We start from the raw sequence: 15,468 nt of genomic DNA, 5'->3' as shown, positions 1-15,468 counted from the left end.
TTCTTAAGACTGTTTCGAGGATAGAAATGGCTGGAGGGCTCAGGTTGCTAAGGTCGGGTCAGAGTTCCAAGCCAGCACTGCTGAGATATCCTGGGTTTGTAACTGGGCATCCATCCATGTTTTAACCTTGGTCTCCCATCTAGCTGGTTAATGGTCAAATCCTGATTGCCAGTGACAGCACTATATACATTCTTCATATTAAATTAGCTTTTTAACCAAATTCTGCTTAACACGTCGGCTTTCACGACCAATATGATCCATTATAGAGGTTTTTGAGGTAGAGCGCGTATAAATATATAAATGTTGTGTCGCTAAAACCCGCCACCACCCGACACAGCCAACTAGTAAGGGTTGTCACCTAAACAGAACGTGGCCAATTCGTCACTAGTACAGCACTAGTGTGTAGTGTATAGTGTAGTGTATAGTGTAGTGTATAGTGTAGTGTAGTGTGTAGTGTATAGTAGTGTATAGTGTAGTGTATAGTGTAGTGTGTAGTGTATAGTGTAGTGTGTAGTGTAGTGTATAGTGTAGTGTATAGTGTAGTGTATAGTGTAGCGTATAGTGTAGTGTATAGTAGTGTATAGTGTAGTGTATAGTAGTGTATAGTGTAGTGTATAGTGTAGTGTATAGTGTAGTGGGTAGTTTAGTGTGTAGTGTAGTGTATAGTGTAGTGTATAGTGTAGTGTATAGTAGTGTATAGTGTAGTGTATAGTGTAGTGTGTAGTGTAGTGTATAGTGTAGTGTATAGTAGTGTAGTGTATAGTGTAGTGTGTAGTGTATAGTGTAGTGTATAGTAGTGTATAGTGTAGTGTATAGTGTAGTGTATAGTGTAGTGTGTAGTGTATAGTGTAGTGTATAGTGTAGTGTATAGTGTATAGTATAGTGTGTAGTAGTGTATAGTGTAGTGTAGTGTATAGTGTAGTGTATAGTGTAGTGTATAGTAGTGTATAGTGTAGTGTATAGTAGTGTAGTGTATAGTGTAGTGTATAGTAGTGTAGTGTATAGTGTAGTGTATAGTGTAGTGTGTAGTGTAGTGTATAGTGTAGTGTATAGTGTAGTGTGTAGTGTATAGTGTAGTGTATAGTGTAGTGTATAGTGTAGTGTATAGTGTAGTGTGTAGTGTATAGTGTAGTGTATAGTGTAGTGTATAGTGTAGTGTATTGTATAGTGTATAGTGTAGTGTATAGTGTAGTGTGTAGTAGTGTATAGTGTAGTGTGTAGTGTAGTGTATAGTGTAGTGTATAGTGTAGTGTATAGTAGTGTATAGTGTAGTGTATAGTGTAGTGTATAGTGTAGTGTATAGTGTAGTGTGTAGTAGTGTAGCGTGTAGTGTAGTGTATAGTGTAGTGTGTAGTGTAGTGTAGTGTATAGTGTAGTGTATAGTGTAGTGTATAGTGTAGTGTGTAGTAGTGTATAGTGTAGTGTATAGTGTAGTGTATAGTGTAGTGTATAATGTAGTATACTAGTACAGCTCACCGGTGTGTTGGATAGCCAAGCCACAACATTAACAATCTGAGTACGACGTTTCGCCAGTAATCACAACTAGCTTCATCAGGCGACAGACAGATTTGTGGAGAAGTCTTACTGTCTCGTTACCTTATATAGAGGCGTAGATGTGGTGACCACGCTTCTGCGCTCTTGCACAATGATGGGGGAGGGGGGATCACTGAGGCAACGTACATGATGCATGTGCATTATGCAGGCCCTTTGAACCAGTCCTTCCTGTCCATTGTGTTTATTACCAACGGTAATCCCTATTGGAGTACGCTGCCCTTTGTAGGCATGCATTTAACTAATGTATTATTTGATGATTCGCTTCCACGCAGCACTCAGGCGGTAGCTATCACAACGGTTAAAGTTATTTTGATTTCTTTCAATTTCGATAGATTCTCTAATTAGTCTTGGCCAGTAGTCGCTCGTTTTGCACAACACTTCAATATTATTGGCAGGCGTGTTCTGCTACTGCTGACAGTTGCATTTGGGAGAATTTAATATTCCTCTGATGTTCTTTTAGTCTTGTGCTGATCATTCGTCCTGTTTGCCTAACATAACATTTACCACACGTGCAGTTAATCCTGTACACACCTTCTTTGGATAGCTTCGGTAATACATCTTTTTCAATGCTCTTGCTATTGAAACTGCACCAAGTAATGAAAACGATTAAAATACCGCACATTGCGGGAGTAACTGATAAACTAGCCAGATGTTTGGAAAAACAAAACATCCGAGTCAGATTTGGCACGGTACATAAAATACAGAAATTTATTTCTGCTACAAAAGATGTATTTACCGAAGCTATCAACAGCTGGTGTGTACAAGATTAAGTGCACATGTCGTAAATGTGCAAAGTGATGTTGCTTTGGTGTCCACTGCAAAATAGAGCGGCTCACAATTTTCAGTGTAATTAATGATTAATCAAGCCTTGCGAACGAACACCGTTGTGAGTTTGTTTACGAAAATGCAGCGTTATCAGTGCATTATAAGATGAAGCCAAGCGTTCTGTTAATAAGGAACTACCCTGGGTGTTTTATTTCTATGTTTATAGCAAAAGTCTGAGTCCTAAAATGCCTTTGGTGAAATTGTGCCCGTTAACTCTTACTGATAAGCTTTCTTTTCAAAGTACTTCAAAGTTTACTTCTTGCTGAGCAGTAGTACACACACACACACACGCACTCATTTTATTTGGAATGGACCCCATTATTTAGATGGAGTGCATTTGCCACATATGACAACCCAGCAACATTTGCCTTGCAAGCCCTAACTGCTGATGAGACCTCAAACGTGTAAACTGGTCCATAGTTGGTTGAACATGCGTCTGGAAAGCCAGTGGGCATTTAGAATATATACACGTGTGGAAGCAGAATGTAGTTATGTGTGCATAGTTCTCTACATTTCAAGAGGAATGCATAGCGATGTATCATGATTCCTCGGCGCATTGTTATTTAATATTGAACTTTGCTTGGTTTGCAGGCAGGCACCTTTAAACACTTAGCATTCGCGTGATCGTAGTAACGTCCACTTTTAAAAATTGTAATTTTTACGTTAATGAATTGACAGCTGTGGCATTTTTGCAGGCTACATCATAGGCAATTGAATACGTAAGCCATACACATCGAAGCCAGATGCTTTTTTTAACTCCCATTTTTAAAAGAGCCCCAGTATTCGGTGACCTCAATGTCCGACGTATTTTTTTCCAGTTTTGTTGGGAGAAAGCAGATAGGGTTTGCAGGAAAACCACCTCCTATTAAAACTCACAAATTCACAGCCCTTTTCAATTCACTGCTGGATGGAGGCCTCGCCATGTGTTGTCGGTCGTGGGGGGTTTGTTTTACTGTACGTTGCCACTCCGGTCAGAGTGCTTATTGAAGTTAGTTCTCAGGTCCCCAGGACCGGTTTGGATATGACGTGCCACTGATGTTAGCCTTGGCCTAGAATCCAACTCGGGCTGCCGGGTTCACCGCATAGTTGCCTAACCACTGCTTCCCACGCTCCTTCCCCGTGTTGCCTGCCAACAATTGCGGTTGTGCTGGCTTCGAGTGGCGCGGCACGGTTTGCGTTTCGCACGTCCGATAATTGCCGGGAAACTTGTTTTTTTTGTTCAAGCCGAATAGAACGCACTGCAGCCCCTTTAATTTGGCTTTTGTGCCAGAGTCTCGCCCGGTCAGAGCTAACGCAATGCGGATGCTGAAGTAGTTTGTTATTGCGTTCCATTTTTTGCTCCGCCGTCTGATGAATGCACGACAATATTCGGTGATTTGTAAACTTTCCGAAAATGCTAATAACGATGATTGCCAATTTCCTCGCCGTTGCATTTTGTCTGTTTCAGTGGCAAATGCATCCGTCGGAGTCTGGAGGAGACGAATCGTTGCCCAAATTGCAGATACCTCATTGAGCATCCAACCCACATATTTCCCAACTTCCTCTGTGAGTTGTTTTCACTTATCTTCCTTCCACCTGCATTTTTGTTGCATATATTTGTTTCACCACAATGCAACACACGCCTTCAATTAACGATGCTCGCATTAAATTTTGATTTAAAGCTTTCGTGACTGCAGTTATTCATATTCTTAGCTCTTTCGGTAAAGTCACGTTGAAGGGAAACAATAAAATAATAAAATATATATTAAACAATAAAAATTCTCACGACGTTTCGACCATAACACAAACGGCCGTCATCAGGTGTGTCGGTTTGCATGACACACCTGATGACAACCGTTTGTGTTATGGTCGAAACGTCGTGAGAATTTTTATTGTTATATATATTATTATTTTATTGTTTCCTTTCAACGTGACTTTACCGAAAGAAAGATGCTCGCATCATTGAATATTTAACGGCTTTTTGTTCCACGCGCGTTTTGTCCGCAGTGAATGAGCTGATCCTGAAGCAGCGTCAGCGGCTTAAGGAGAAGAGAATTAAGATGGAACAACCGGTAAGTGTCCCACGTGCACGTCTTGCCTTGGCCGGAGATGTGCAGGGAAAAAACATAACCGGCACATTTTGTTGCATTAACTTTAAATTAAATTATCCCCAAGTTTTATTCTGTGCAATGGGCAGGATGTCCTTGGGACAACTAATCTGATCGGAACTCTCACAGAATAAGTGCAGCCCTTTGTCCTAGACCAGGGGTCACCAAACTTTTTTCACAGCGGGCCGGATAACTGATAGAATGACGATCGCGGGCCGCATAAACATTCCGTTCAATACTTGGGGGGCGGGAAAGATGCGTGTTTGTGTGTGTGTTGCCATGGAAACCATGGTAATGTGTTGCCATGGAAACCATGGTAACGTGTTGCCATGACGTTGCCATGGAAACCACGGTAACGTCAGAGCGTAGGCGGAGCTACCACTTGGGATGGCGCGAAATAAGCAAACGTTACAATAAACAAGAACATCTAGATGCAATAATTTACAATTTAATATAGTACATTTAAGGCACATAGCAGTAAGGAGGTCTCCGCACACGTGAAGATCTTCCAGTATTCTAAACATAATATTTAAATTGTATCCGTACGTTTTTTCAACCAGATTCAAGTACCGTCGGCGGGCCTGATGGACTGATGTCGCGGGCTGAATCCGGCCCGCGGGCCGTAGTTTGGTGACCCCTGTCCTAGACGGTTATTTTATTATTATTATTGCAACTTGCTTATCCGTGAAAGCTTGACCGAGTCACACATTTTTTTCCAGGAGGGTCCCAACAAGTCTTTTTGTTTGTAGTGGCGGGTCTCAGGGTCTGCTGCGTGTAATATTAATTTGTTTGTAGTCACGGGTCTCAGGGTCTGCTGCGTGTAATATTAATTTGTTTGTAGTCACGGGTCTCAGGGTTTGCTGCGTGTAATATTAATTTGTTTGTAGTCACGGGTCTCAGGGTTTGCTGCGTGTAATATGAATTTGTTTGTAGTGGCGAGTTTCAGGGTTGGCTGCGTGTAATATTAATTTGTTTGTAGTCACGGGTCTCAGGGTCTGCTGCGTGTAATATTAATTTGTTTGTAGTGGCGGGTCTCAGGGTTGGCTGCGTGTAATATTAATTTGTTTGTAGTCACACGGGTCTCAGGGTTGGCTGCGTGTAATATTAATTTGTTTGTAGTCACGGGTCTCAGGGTCTGCTGCGTGTAATATTAATTTGTTTGTAGTCACGGGTCTCAGGGTTTGCTGCGTGTAATATTAATTTGTTTGTAGTCACGGGTCTCAGGGTCTGCTACGTGTAATATTAATTTGTTTGTAGTCACGGGTCTCAGAGTTTGCTGCGTGTAATATTAATTTGTTTGTAGTGGCGGGTCTCAGGGTTTGCTGCGTGTAATATTAATTTGTTTGTAGTCACGGGTCTCAGGGTTTGCTGCGTGTAATATGAATTTGTTTGTAGTGGCGGGTTTCAGGGTTGGCTGCGTGTAATATTCATTTGTTTGTAGTCACGGGTCTCAGGGTCTGCTGCGTGTAATATTAATTTGTTTGTAGTGGCGGGTCTCAGGGTTGGCTGCGTGTAATATTAATTTGTTTGTAGTCACGCGGGTCTCAGGGTTGGCTGCGTGTAATATTAATTTGTTTGTAGTCACGCGGGTCTCAGGGTCTGCTGCGTGTAATATTAATTTGTTTGTAGTCACGGGTCACAGGGTTTGCTGCGTGTAATATTAATTTGTTTGTAGTCACGCGGGTCTCAGGGTCTGCTGCGTGTAATTTTAATTTGTTTGTAGTCACGGGTCTCAGGGTCTGCTGCGTGTAATATTAATTTGTTTGTAGTCACGCGGGTCTCAGGGTTTGCTGCGTGTAATATTAATTTGTTTGTAGTCACGGGTCTTAGGGTTTGCTGCGTGTAATATTAATTTGTTTGTAGTCACGGGTCTCAGGGTTTGCTGCGTGTAATATTAATTTGTTTGTGATCACGCGGGTCTCAGGGTTGGCTGTGTGTAATATTAATTTGTTTGTAGTCACGGGTCTCAGGGTCTGCTGCGTGTAATATTAATTTGTTTGTGGTCACGCCGGTCTCAGGGTTGGCTGCGTGTAATATTAATTTGTTTGTAGTCACGGGTCTCAGGGTCTGCTGCGTGTAATATTAATTTGTTTGTAGTCACGGGTCTCAGGGTTTGCTGCGTGTAATATTAATTTGTTTGTGGTCACGCGGGTCTCAGGGTTGGCTGCGTGTAATATTAATTTGTTTGTAGTCACGGGTCTCAGGGTCTGTTGCGTGTAATATTAATTTGTTTGTAGTCACGCAGGTCTCAGGGTTTGCTGCGTGTAATATTAATTTGTTTGTAGTCACGGGTCTCAGGGTCTGCTGCGTGTAATATTAATTTGTTTGTAGTGGCGGGTCTCAGGGTTGGCTGCGTGTAATATTAATTTGTTTGTAGTCACGCGGGTCTCAGGGTTGGCTGCGTGTAATATTAATTTGTTTGTAGGCACGGGTCTCAGGGTTGGCTGCGTGTGATATTAATTTATTTGTAGTCACGGGTCTCAGGGTTTGCTGCGTGTAATATTCATTTGTTTGTAGTCACGGGTCTCAGGGTTTGCTGCGTGTAATATTCATTTGTTTGTAGTGGCGGGTCTCAGGGTTTGCTGCGTGTAATATTAATTTGTTTGTAGTCACGGGTCTCAGGGTTTGCTGCGTGTAATATTAATTTGTTTGTAGTCACGTGCCTCAGGGTTTGCTGCGTGTAATATAAATTTGTTTGTAGTCACGTGCCTCAGGGTCTGCTGTGTGTAATATTAATTTGTTTGTAGTCACGGGTCTCAGGGTTTGCTGCGTGTAATATTAATTTGTTTGTAGTGGCGGGTCTCAGGGTTTGCTGCGTGTAATATTAATTTGTTTGCAGTGGCGGGTTTCAGGGTTGGCTGTGTGTAATATTAATTTGTTTGTAGTCACGGGTCTCAGGGTCTGCTACGTGTAATATTAATTTGTTTGTAGTGGCGGGTTTCAGGGTTGGCTGTGTGTAATATTAATTGGTTTGTAGTGGCGGGTCTCAGGGTTTGCTGTGTGTAATATTAATTTGTTTGTAGTCACGCGGGTCTCAGGGTTTGCTGCGTGCAATATTCATTTGTTTGTAGTCACGCGAGTCTCAGGGTTGGCTGCGTGTAATATTAATTTGTTTGTAGTCACCGTTCTCAGGGTCTGCTGCGTGTAATATTAATTTGTTTGTAGTCACGGGTCTTAGGGTCTGCTGCGTGTAATATTAATTTGTTTGTAGTGGCGGGTCTCAGGGTTGGCTGCGTGTAATATTAATTTGTTTGTAGTCACGCGGGTCTCAGGGTTGGCTGCGTGTAATATTAATTTGTTTGTAGTCACGGGTCTCAGGGTTGGCTGCGTGTGATATTAATTTATTTGTAGTCACGGGTCTCAGGGTTTGCTGCGTGTAATATTCATTTGTTTGTAGTCACGGGTCTCATGGTTTGCTGCATGTAATATTCATTTGTTTGTAGTGGCGGGTCTCAGGGTCTGCTGCGTGTAATATTAATTTGTTTGTAGTCACGTGCCTCAGGGTTTGCTGCGTGTAATATTAATTTGTTTGTAGGCACGTGCCTCAGGGTCTGCTGCGTGTAATATTAATTTGTTTGTAGTCACGGGTCTCAGGGTTTGCTGCGTGTAATATTAATTTGGTTGTAGTGGCGGGTCTCAGGGTTTGCTGCGTGTAATATTAATTTGTTTGTAGTCACGGGTCTCAGGGTTGGCTGCGTGTAATATTAATTTGTTTGTAGTGGCGGGTCTCAGGGTTTGCTGCGTGTAATATTAATTTGTTTGTAGTCACGGGTCTCAGGGTTTGCTGCGTGTAATATTAATTTGTTTGTAGTCACGGGTCTCAGGGTCTGCTGCGTGTAATATTAATTTGTTTGTAGTGGCGGGTCTCAGGGTTGGCTGCGTGTAATATTAATTTGTTTGTAGTCACGCGGGTCTCAGGGTTGGCTGCGTGTAATATTAATTTGTTTGTAGTCACGGGTCTCAGGGTTGGCTGCGTGTGATATTAATTTATTTGTAGTCACGGGTCTCAGGGTTTGCTGCATGTAATATTCATTTGTTTGTAGTGGCGGGTCTCAGGGTTTGCTGCGTGTAATATTAATTTGTTTGTAGTCACGGGTCTCAGGGTTTGCTGCGTGTAATATTAATTTGTTTGTAGTCAAGGGTCTCAGGGTCTGCTGCGTGTAATATTAATTTGTTTGTAGTGGCGGGTCTCAGGGTTGGCTGCGTGTAATATTAATTTGTTTGTAGTCACGCGGGTCTCAGGGTTGGCTGCGTGTAATATTAATTTGTTTGTAGTCACGGGTCTCAGGGTTGGCTGCGTGTGATATTAATTTATTTGTAGTCACGGGTCTCAGGGTTTGCTGCATGTAATATTCATTTGTTTGTAGTGGCGGGTCTCAGGGTCTGCTGCGTGTAATATTAATTTGTTTGTAGTCACGTGCCTCAGGGTTTGCTGCGTGTAATATTAATTTGTTTGTAGGCACGTGCCTCAGGGTCTGCTGTGTGTAATATTAATTTGTTTGTAGTCACGGGTCTCAGGGTTTGCTGCGTGTAATATTAATTTGTTTGTAGTGGCGGGTCTCAGGGTTTACTGCGTGTAATATTAATTTGTTTGTAGTCACGGGTCTCAGGGTTTGCTGCGTGTAATATTAATTTGTTTGTAGTGGCGGGTCTCAGGGTCTGCTGCGTGTAATATTAATTTGTTTGTAGTCACGTGGGTCTCAGGGTCTGCTGCGTGTAATATTAATTTGTTTGTAGTCACGGGTCTCAGGGTCTGCTGCGTGTAAAATTAATTTGTTTGTAGTGGCGGGTCTCAGGGTCTGCTGCGTGTAATATTAATTTGTTTGTGGTCACGCGGGTCTCAGGGTTGGCTGCGTGTAATATTTATTTGTTTGTAGTCACGGGTCTCAGGGTTGGCTGCGTGTGATATTAATTTATTTGTAGTCACGGGTCTCAGGGTTTGCTGCGTGTAATATTCGTTTGTTTGTAGTCACGGGTCTCAGGGTTTGCTGCGTGTAATATTCATTTGTTTGTAGTGGCGGGTCTCAGGGTCTGCTGCGTGTAATATTAATTTGTTTGTAGTCACGTGCCTCAGGGTTTGCTGCGTGTAATATTAATTTGTTTGTAGTCACGTGCCTCAGGGTCTGCTGCGTGTAATATTAATTTGTTTGTAGTCACGTGCCTCAGGGTCTGCTGCGTGTAATATTTATTTGTTTGTAGTCACGCGAGTCTCAGGGTTGGCTGCGTGTAATATTAATTTGTTTGTAGTGGCGGGTCTCAGGGTCTGCTGCGTGTAATATTAATTTGTTTGTAGTCGCCGGCTCAGGGTCTGCTGCGTGTAATATTAATTTGTTTGTAGTCACGCGGGTCTCAGGGTCTACTGCGTGTAATATTAATTTGTTTGTAGTCACGGGTCTCAGGGTCTGCTGCGTGTAATATTAATTTGTTTGTAGTGGCGGGTCTCAGGGTTGGCTGCGTGTAATATTAATTTGTTTGTAGTCACGCGGGTCTCAGGGTTGGCTGCGTGTAATATTAATTTGTTTGTAGTCACGGGTCTCAGGGTTGGCTGCGTGTAATATTCATTTGTTTGTAGTCACGGGTCTCATGGTTTGCTGCGTGTAATATTCATTTGTTTGTAGTGGCGGGTCTCAGGGTTGGCTGCGTGTAATATTAATTTGTTTGTAGTCACGTGCCTCAGGGTTTGCTGCGTGTAATATTAATTTGATTGTAGGCACGTGCCTCAGGGTCTGCTGTGTGTAATATTAATTTGTTTGTAGTCACGGGTCTCAGGGTTTGCTGCGTGTAATATTAATTTGTTTGTAGTGGCGGGTCTCAGGGTTTGCTGCGTGTAATATTAATTTGTTTGTAGTCACGGGTCTCAGGGTTGGCTGCGTGTAATATTAATTTGTTTGTAGTGGCGGGTCTCAGGGTTTGCTGCGTGTAATATTAATTTGTTTGTAGTCACGGGTCTCAGGGTTTGCTGCGTGTAATATTAATTTGTTTGTAGTCACGGGTCTCAGGGTTTGCTGCGTGTAATATTAATTTGTTTGTATTCACGGGTCTCAGGGTCTGCTGCGTGTAATATTAATTTGTTTGTAGTGGCGGGTCTCAGGGTTGGCTGCGTGTAATATTAATTTGTTTGTAGTCACGCGGGTCTCAGGGTTGGCTGCGTGTAATATTAATTTGTTTGTAGTCACGGGTCTCAGGGTTGGCTGCGTGTGATATTAATTTATTTGTAGTCACGGGTCTCAGGGTTTGCTGCGTGTAATATTCATTTGTTTGTAGTCACGGGTCTCAGGGTTTGCTGCGTGTAATATTCATTTGTTTGTAGTGGCGGGTCTCAGGGTCTGCTGCGTGTAATATTAATTTGTTTGTAGTCACGGGTCTCAGGGTTTGCTGCGTGTAATATTAATTTGTTTGTAGTCACGTGCCTCAGGGTTTGCTGCGTGTAATATAAATTTGTTTGTAGTCACGTGCCTCAGGGTCTGCTGTGTGTAATATTAATTTGTTTGTAGTCACGGGTCTCAGGGTTTGCTGCGTGTAATATTAATTTGTTTGTAGTGGCGGGTCTCAGGGTTTGCTGCGTGTAATATTAATTTGTTTGCAGTGCTGCGTGTAATATTAATTTGTTTGTAGTCACGGGTCTCAGGGTTGGCTGCGTGTAATAATAATTTGTTTGTAGTGGCGGGTCTCAGGGTTTGCTGCGTGTAATATTAATTTGTTTGTAGTCACGGGTCTCAGGGTTTGCTGCGTGTAATATTAATTTGTTTGTATTCACGGGTCTCAGGGTCTGCTGCGTGTAATATTAATTTGTTTGTAGTGGCGGGTCTCAGGGTTGGCTGCGTGTAATATTAATTTGTTTGTAGTCACGCGGGTCTCAGGGTTGGCTGCGTGTAATATTAATTTGTTTGTAGTCACGGGTCTCAGGGTTGGCTGCGTGTGATATTAATTTATTTGTAGTCACGGGTCTCAGGGTTTGCTGCGTGTAATATTCATTTGTTTGTAGTCACGGGTCTCAGGGTTTGCTGCGTGTAATATTCATTTGTTTGTAGTGGCGGGTCTCAGGGTCTGCTGCGTGTAATATTAATTTGTTTGTAGTCACGGGTCTCAGGGTTTGCTGCGTGTAATATTAATTTGTTTGTAGTCACGTGCCTCAGGGTTTGCTGCGTGTAATATAAATTTGTTTGTAGTCACGTGCCTCAGGGTCTGCTGTGTGTAATATTAATTTGTTTGTAGTCACGGGTCTCAGGGTTTGCTGCGTGTAATATTAATTTGTTTGTAGTGGCGGGTCTCAGGGTTTGCTGCGTGTAATATTAATTTGTTTGCAGTGGCGGGTTTCAGGGTTGGCTGTGTGTAATATTAATTTGTTTGTAGTCACGGGTCTCAGGGTCTGCTGCGTGTAATATTAATTTGTTTGTAGTGGCGGGTTTCAGGGTTGGCTGTGTGTAATATTAATTGGTTTGTAGTGGCGGGTCTCAGGGTTTGCTGTGTGTAATATTAATTTGTTTGTAGTCACGCGGGTCTCAGGGTTTGCTGCGTGTAATATTCATTTGTTTGTAGTCACGCGAGTCTCAGGGTTGGCTGCGTGTAATATTAATTTGTTTGTAGTCACCGTTCTCAGGGTCTGCTGCGTGTAATATTAATTTGTTTGTAGTCACGGGTCTTAGGGTCTGCTGCGTGTAATATTAATTTGTTTGTAGTGGCGGGTCTCAGGGTTGGCTGCGTGTAATATTAATTTGTTTGTAGTCACGCGGGTCTCAGGGTTGGCTGCGTGTAATATTAATTTGTTTGTAGTCACGGGTCTCAGGGTTGGCTGCGTGTGATATTAATTTATTTGTAGTCACGGGTCTCAGGGTTTGCTGCGTGTAATATTCATTTGTTTGTAGTCACGGGTCTCATGGTTTGCTGCATGTAATATTCATTTGTTTGTAGTGGCGGGTCTCAGGGTCTGCTGCGTGTAATATTAATTTGTTTGTAGTCACGTGCCTCAAGGTTTGCTGCGTGTAATATTAATTTGTTTGTAGGCACGTGCCTCAGGGTCTGCTGCGTGTAATATTAATTTGTTTGTAGTCACGGGTCTCAGGGTTTGCTGCGTGTAATATTAATTTGGTTGTAGTGGCGGGTCTCAGGGTTTGCTGCGTGTAATATTAATTTGTTTGTAGTCACGGGTCTCAGGGTTGGCTGCGTGTAATATTAATTTGTTTGTAGTGGCGGGTCTCAGGGTTTGCTGCGTGTAATATTAATTAGTTTGTAGTCACGGGTCTCAGGGTTTGCTGCGTGTAATATTAATTTGTTTGTAGTCACGGGTCTCAGGGTCTGCTGCGTGTAATATTAATTTGTTTGTAGTGGCGGGTCTCAGGGTTGGCTGCGTGTAATATTAATTTGTTTGTAGTCACGCGGGTCTCAGGGTTGGCTGCGTGTAATATTAATTTGTTTGTAGTCACGGGTCTCAGGGTTGGCTGCGTGTGATATTAATTTATTTGTAGTCACGGGTCTCAGGGTTTGCTGCATGTAATATTCATTTGTTTGTAGTGGCGGGTCTCAGGGTTTGCTGCGTGTAATATTAATTTGTTTGTAGTCACGGGTCTCAGGGTTTGCTGCGTGTAATATTAATTTGTTTGTAGTCAAGGGTCTCAGGGTCTGCTGCGTGTAATATTAATTTGTTTGTAGTGGCGGGTCTCAGGGTTGGCTGCGTGTAATATTAATTTGTTTGTAGTCACGCGGGTCTCAGGGTTGGCTGCGTGTAATATTAATTTGTTTGTAGTCACGGGTCTCAGGGTTGGCTGCGTGTGATATTAATTTATTTGTAGTCACGGGTCTCAGGGTTTGCTGCATGTAATATTCATTTGTTTGTAGTGGCGGGTCTCAGGGTCTGCTGCGTGTAATATTAATTTGTTTGTAGTCACGTGCCTCAGGGTTTGCTGCGTGTAATATTAATTTGTTTGTAGGCACGTGCCTCAGGGTCTGCTGTGTGTAATATTAATTTGTTTGTAGTCACGGGTCTCAGGGTTTGCTGCGTGTAATATTAATTTGTTTGTAGTGGCGGGTCTCAGGGTTTACTGCGTGTAATATTAATTTGTTTGTAGTCACGGGTCTCAGGGTTTGCTGCGTGTAATATTAATTTGTTTGTAGTGGCGGGTCTCAGGGTCTGCTGCGTGTAATATTAATTTGTTTGTAGTCACGTGGGTCTCAGGGTCTGCTGCGTGTAATATTAATTTGTTTGTAGTCACGGGTCTCAGGGTCTGCTGCGTGTAAAATTAATTTGTTTGTAGTGGCGGGTCTCAGGGTCTGCTGCGTGTAATATTAATTTGTTTGTGGTCACGCGGGTCTCAGGGTTGGCTGCGTGTAATATTTATTTGTTTGTAGTCACGGGTCTCAGGGTTGGCTGCGTGTGATATTAATTTATTTGTAGTCACGGGTCTCAGGGTTTGCTGCGTGTAATATTCGTTTGTTTGTAGTCACGGGTCTCAGGGTTTGCTGCGTGTAATATTCATTTGTTTGTAGTGGCGGGTCTCAGGGTCTGCTGCGTGTAATATTAATTTGTTTGTAGTCACGTGCCTCAGGGTTTGCTGCGTGTAATATTAATTTGTTTGTAGTCACGTGCCTCAGGGTCTGCTGCGTGTAATATTAATTTGTTTGTAGTCACGTGCCTCAGGGTCTGCTGCGTGTAATATTTATTTGTTTGTAGTCACGCGAGTCTCAGGGTTGGCTGCGTGTAATATTAATTTGTTTGTAGTGGCGGGTCTCAGGGTTGGCTGCGTGTAATATTAATTTGTTTGTAGTCACGCGGGTCTCAGGGTTGGCTGCGTGTAATATTAATTTGTTTGTAGTCACGCGGGTCTCAGGGTCTGCTGCGTGTAATATTAATTTGTTTGTAGTCACGGGTCACAGGGTTTGCTGCGTGTAATATTAATTTGTTTGTAGTCACGCGGGTCTCAGGGTCTGCTGCGTGTAATTTTAATTTGTTTGTAGTCACGGGTCTCAGGGTCTGCTGCGTGTAATATTAATTTGTTTGTAGTCACGCGGGTCTCAGGGTTTGCTGCGTGTAATATTAATTTGTTTGTAGTCACGGGTCTTAGGGTTTGCTGCGTGTAATATTAATTTGTTTGTAGTCACGGGTCTCAGGGTTTGCTGCGTGTAATATTAATTTGTTTGTGATCACGCGGGTCTCAGGGTTAGCTGTGTGTAATATTAATTTGTTTGTAGTCACGGGTCTCAGGGTCTGCTGCGTGTAATATTAATTTGTTTGTGGTCACGCCGGTCTCAGGGTTGGCTGCGTGTAATATTAATTTGTTTGTAGTCACGGGTCTCAGGGTCTGCTGCGTGTAATATTAATTTGTTTGTAGTCACGGGTCTCAGGGTTTGCTGCGTGTAATATTAATTTGTTTGTGGTCACGCGGGTCTCAGGGTTGGCTGCGTGTAATATTAATTTGTTTGTAGTCACGGGTCTCAGGGTCTGTTGCGTGTAATATTAATTTGTTTGTAGTCACGCAGGTCTCAGGGTTTGCTGCGTGTAATATTAATTTGTTTGTAGTCACGGGTCTCAGGGTCTGCTGCGTGTAATATTAATTTGTTTGTAGTGGCGGGTCTCAGGGTTGGCTGCGTGTAATATTAATTTGTTTGTAGTCACGCGGGTCTCAGGGTTGGCTGCGTGTAATATTAATTTGTTTGTAGTCACGGGTCTCAGGGTTGGCTGCGTGTGATATTAATTTCTTTGTAGTCACGGGTCTCAGGGTTTGCTGCGTGTAATATTCATTTGTTTGTAGTCACGGGTCTCAGGGTTTGCTGCGTGTAATATTCATTTGTTTGTAGTGGCGGGTCTCAGGGTCTGCTGCGTGTAATATTAATTTGTTTGTAGTCACGGGTCTCAGGGTTTGCTGCGTGTAATATTAATTTGTTTGTAGTCACGTGCCTCAGGGTTTGCTGCGTGTAATATAAATTTGTTTGTAGTCACGTGCCTCAGGGTCTGCTGTGTGTAATATTAATTTGTTTGTAGTCACGGGTCTCAGGGTTTGCTGCGTGT

At 42.8% G+C, this 15,468-nt stretch overlaps 1 protein-coding gene across 1 annotated transcript in view; it reads left to right on the top strand.

Moving 5' to 3' along the window:
• Positions 1 to 15,468, top strand: part of LOC142908625 (E3 ubiquitin-protein ligase COP1-like) — a 50,140-nt gene that overhangs the window by 13,841 nt on the left and 20,831 nt on the right. The window contains exons 4-5 of the mRNA XM_076059393.1: positions 3,827 to 3,924; positions 4,366 to 4,430. Of these exons, the coding sequence (XP_075915508.1) occupies positions 3,827 to 3,924; positions 4,366 to 4,430 (163 nt within the window). The remainder of the gene's footprint in view (positions 1 to 3,826; positions 3,925 to 4,365; positions 4,431 to 15,468) is intronic.

The sequence above is a fragment of the Petromyzon marinus genome, unplaced genomic scaffold (assembly GCF_048934315.1).
Source record: "Petromyzon marinus isolate PM22_M1 ecotype Great Lakes invasive population unplaced genomic scaffold, UKy_Petmar_22M1.pri1.0 PM_G_Scaffold_10, whole genome shotgun sequence".
NCBI lineage: Eukaryota > Metazoa > Chordata > Hyperoartia > Petromyzontiformes > Petromyzontidae > Petromyzon > Petromyzon marinus.
This window is presented reverse-complemented; position numbering and strand designations above follow the sequence as displayed.